This window comes from Trypanosoma conorhini, assembly GCF_003719485.1.
Source record: "Trypanosoma conorhini strain 025E chromosome Unknown Tco_14.4_contig_01390, whole genome shotgun sequence".
NCBI classification, from domain to species: domain Eukaryota; phylum Euglenozoa; class Kinetoplastea; order Trypanosomatida; family Trypanosomatidae; genus Trypanosoma; species Trypanosoma conorhini.
In genome coordinates this window covers 1-2,553 of record NW_021705493.1, presented here as the reverse complement: position 1 = coordinate 2,553, position 2,553 = coordinate 1, and the positions used below count along the sequence as shown (strand labels likewise).

At 53.5% G+C, this 2,553-nt stretch overlaps 2 protein-coding genes across 2 annotated transcripts, besides 2 other annotated features; both read right to left on the bottom strand.

Annotated features, from left to right (window-relative positions):
* Window positions 1-239: 239 nt before the first annotated feature.
* Window positions 240-578, bottom strand: Tco025E_09977 (uncharacterized protein; the record flags this gene model as incomplete). The annotated part of the gene is made up of 1 exon (XM_029376772.1): window positions 240-578. The coding sequence occupies one exon, from the start codon at window positions 576-578 to the stop codon at window positions 240-242; it is 339 nt and encodes a 112-aa protein (XP_029223102.1).
* Window positions 579-1,012: 434 nt separating this feature from the next.
* Window positions 1,013-1,120: a satellite DNA.
* Window positions 1,121-1,654: 534 nt separating this feature from the next.
* Window positions 1,655-1,689: a microsatellite.
* A 536-nt stretch (window positions 1,690-2,225) lies between these two features.
* Window positions 2,226-2,553, bottom strand: Tco025E_09976 (putative retrotransposon hot spot (RHS) protein; the record flags this gene model as incomplete). The annotated part of the gene is made up of 1 exon (XM_029376771.1): window positions 2,226-2,553. A coding segment is annotated over one exon (328 nt), but the record flags the coding sequence as incomplete, so codon positions are not given.

Below are 2,553 nucleotides of genomic sequence, written 5' to 3'. Positions count from 1 at the left end.
ATAATCTGGTTTTCGCACACACCTTTGCTCCACGCTGCTCGTGTTGAAGGAAAAATAGTAAAAAGAACAAAAAACATGCCTTCACACAACGCAGCATCCCACGCAAAAAACAACCACACTACAAGTTAGCATTGTGTTGTTTTTCCCCTCTCCACACGCAACAAACCAGGGAATATGACATTACTGTACCTTTCGTAAATATTCTCGGCGGTAGACAAACCCTAACCCTAACCCTAACCCTAACCCGTCGTCGTCACCATCCAGGGTCGGGATGGCGCGCCAACACCTCGATTGCCAATACTGCTGTGTCTGTCGTGGCCCGCGGCGCCTCGGGCGGCCCGGCCGTCATTCTCGCGCGGCGCTGGCTTTGCTCCGCTTCGCTTGCGGCGCCCGGCCCTACACACGTGAGGGACCCGCGGCCTCCGCAACGCAAGAAACCCGCCGCGGCCAGCCGGCGAGGCAGCGCACCCAACGGCAGGGAGCAAGTGCAGCAATCCACAAACACGCACACACACACAAGAAGCCAGCGGCAGCCCACGCGCCGCATCTGCACAGGTGGAGACGGAGAGCAACGCCATTCAACACACACACACGCCACAAGAAGAGGGGAACGTATTGTTTCCCGTGATACACACACATAGGCACAACCCAATCCCACACGCAGAGTAGGCAAGGAAGCTCGGCAACCCCTCCCACACACAGGCGACGAGAACAACTTGGATTCCTCCGGGCAATCCCAGTGAGGTGCGCCAATTGCGGGGCGCACGACCACTGCAATGCTGCTCCTTCTCTTCTCTCTTATCCCCCACACATCCGTATCTCCGCGTGCGTGTGTGCAACTACGCAAAGGTATCACCCACTCACGGTGACAATGACACTGCCTCGTTGCGGCGGCATTTTGTGCCGCAGTCCGCTGATACGAAAAAGGGCAAGACACCCCCACAGGCAGCGCTCTGCACCCGCAAGGAAAATAAGAGAGTGAGCCACAGTGCGCTTTCCTCCCTCTTGCCTTCTCCTTCTGCCTATTCTTTTCCTTCACAGCCGCGGAAGGAGGCAGCAGAGGCCAGCAGAAGGAACCGCCAGCACCAACTACAAAAGCAACATCCACGCGCACGGCAATAGACGTGTCTGTATCGTGTAGGTGGGGCTATGTCTACCTACAGACACGCAGCGAAACGGCAAGGACAAAGCACGCGGAGATGCACACACAAACACACACAGCAGCGGCGACGCAGGATGGAAAAAGGAGGAGGCGGAGGACAACTGAGAGCCGAGGTGGCACCGCAGCCCACGCAGCGGCAAGCCACGGGAAGTGTGCTCAAGAAAAAAAAACAAAACAAATATATAACTTTGCCTCTCTGGTTTAGGTCATATCTTTCCCATTCCGAAGAAAGAGAGAAGGCCCCACAGTGGGGGAATTACAGTTTGGCTCAGTGCGCCCCAACGTCCCCCACGGAAAAAAAAGAGGCTGCTCCCACGCCCGCGCCCGCGCAGCCACACAACTCATGGGACCAAAATACGCACGGCCGTGGTGTCCGGGGCCCCGTTGGGGGTTCACTGAGTGGCGGTCTGCATGGCCCGCAGCCAACAGACGCCCTTCCGCGTGGAGGGCGCTCGTCGCAGCAGCGGCAGCGGGGGGTTGGGGCGGGAAGATAAAAAATAAAAATAATAATAAAACAAAAACTACAACACTTGCGCCGCTCTACAGTGCGGCATCGTGGAAAAAAAAACGAAAATAAAAACCATCGGCAAAGAAACAGGGGAGCTGCACAAAACTATCTATCATCTGTTTGGCGCCGCCTGGGGGCACGTGCCTCCCGCGGGCTTCTGTCTGCGAAGTCCCCCGCCCACAACGCCGCCACTCTGCTCACTGCGCCAACCGCAGTCAAGTCAAGTGTGCACCGTTCAATGATGACGGAGAAACACACAGGCACAAAAAAAACAGCAGAAATTCGTTCTACTCCACGATTTCTGGGCGGTGCTGGGCATCACACCATTGCTTTTCACCGCTGCTAAACTCACTTCAGCCTTCAAAAGCACACCCTGCCTTGCCCAAACTCTCCCTCTACACTGCGAAAACTTCAGCACATACTTGTGAAGTATTGTTGGCATACATCCACAAACTGCAATCATTTATGTTGCAAGCTAAAAAAAAATGTATTCGATAAAACACCTCACTGAAAGCGCTTACTGCTGCGTTTTTTCCCCAATCGCCTTCTCCATTCCTATGAATGCTGATTAAGTGGGATACTTGGAACGTCTTCGTAGAATAACGTCAACTGATACTGATGTGCGTTTCTCCACAACTTCGCAATTGTCTTATCACTTTGTCTTCCTTTCTCCAGATCATTGATATCTTTACAATTCTGCCACTTGCGCATTGGTGTACTGTCAACATGCTGCACATAAATAATCTCCAAAGACAAGTCTTCGGCGAAATTTCCCCAGCCAATAAAACGCCTTAGCCATACCTTGATCATTGAAGAATTTTCGCAATTTACTCGCCGTAGTGTCATGCGCAGCCGCCGTAGTAAACTGCAGCCCAACCATCGT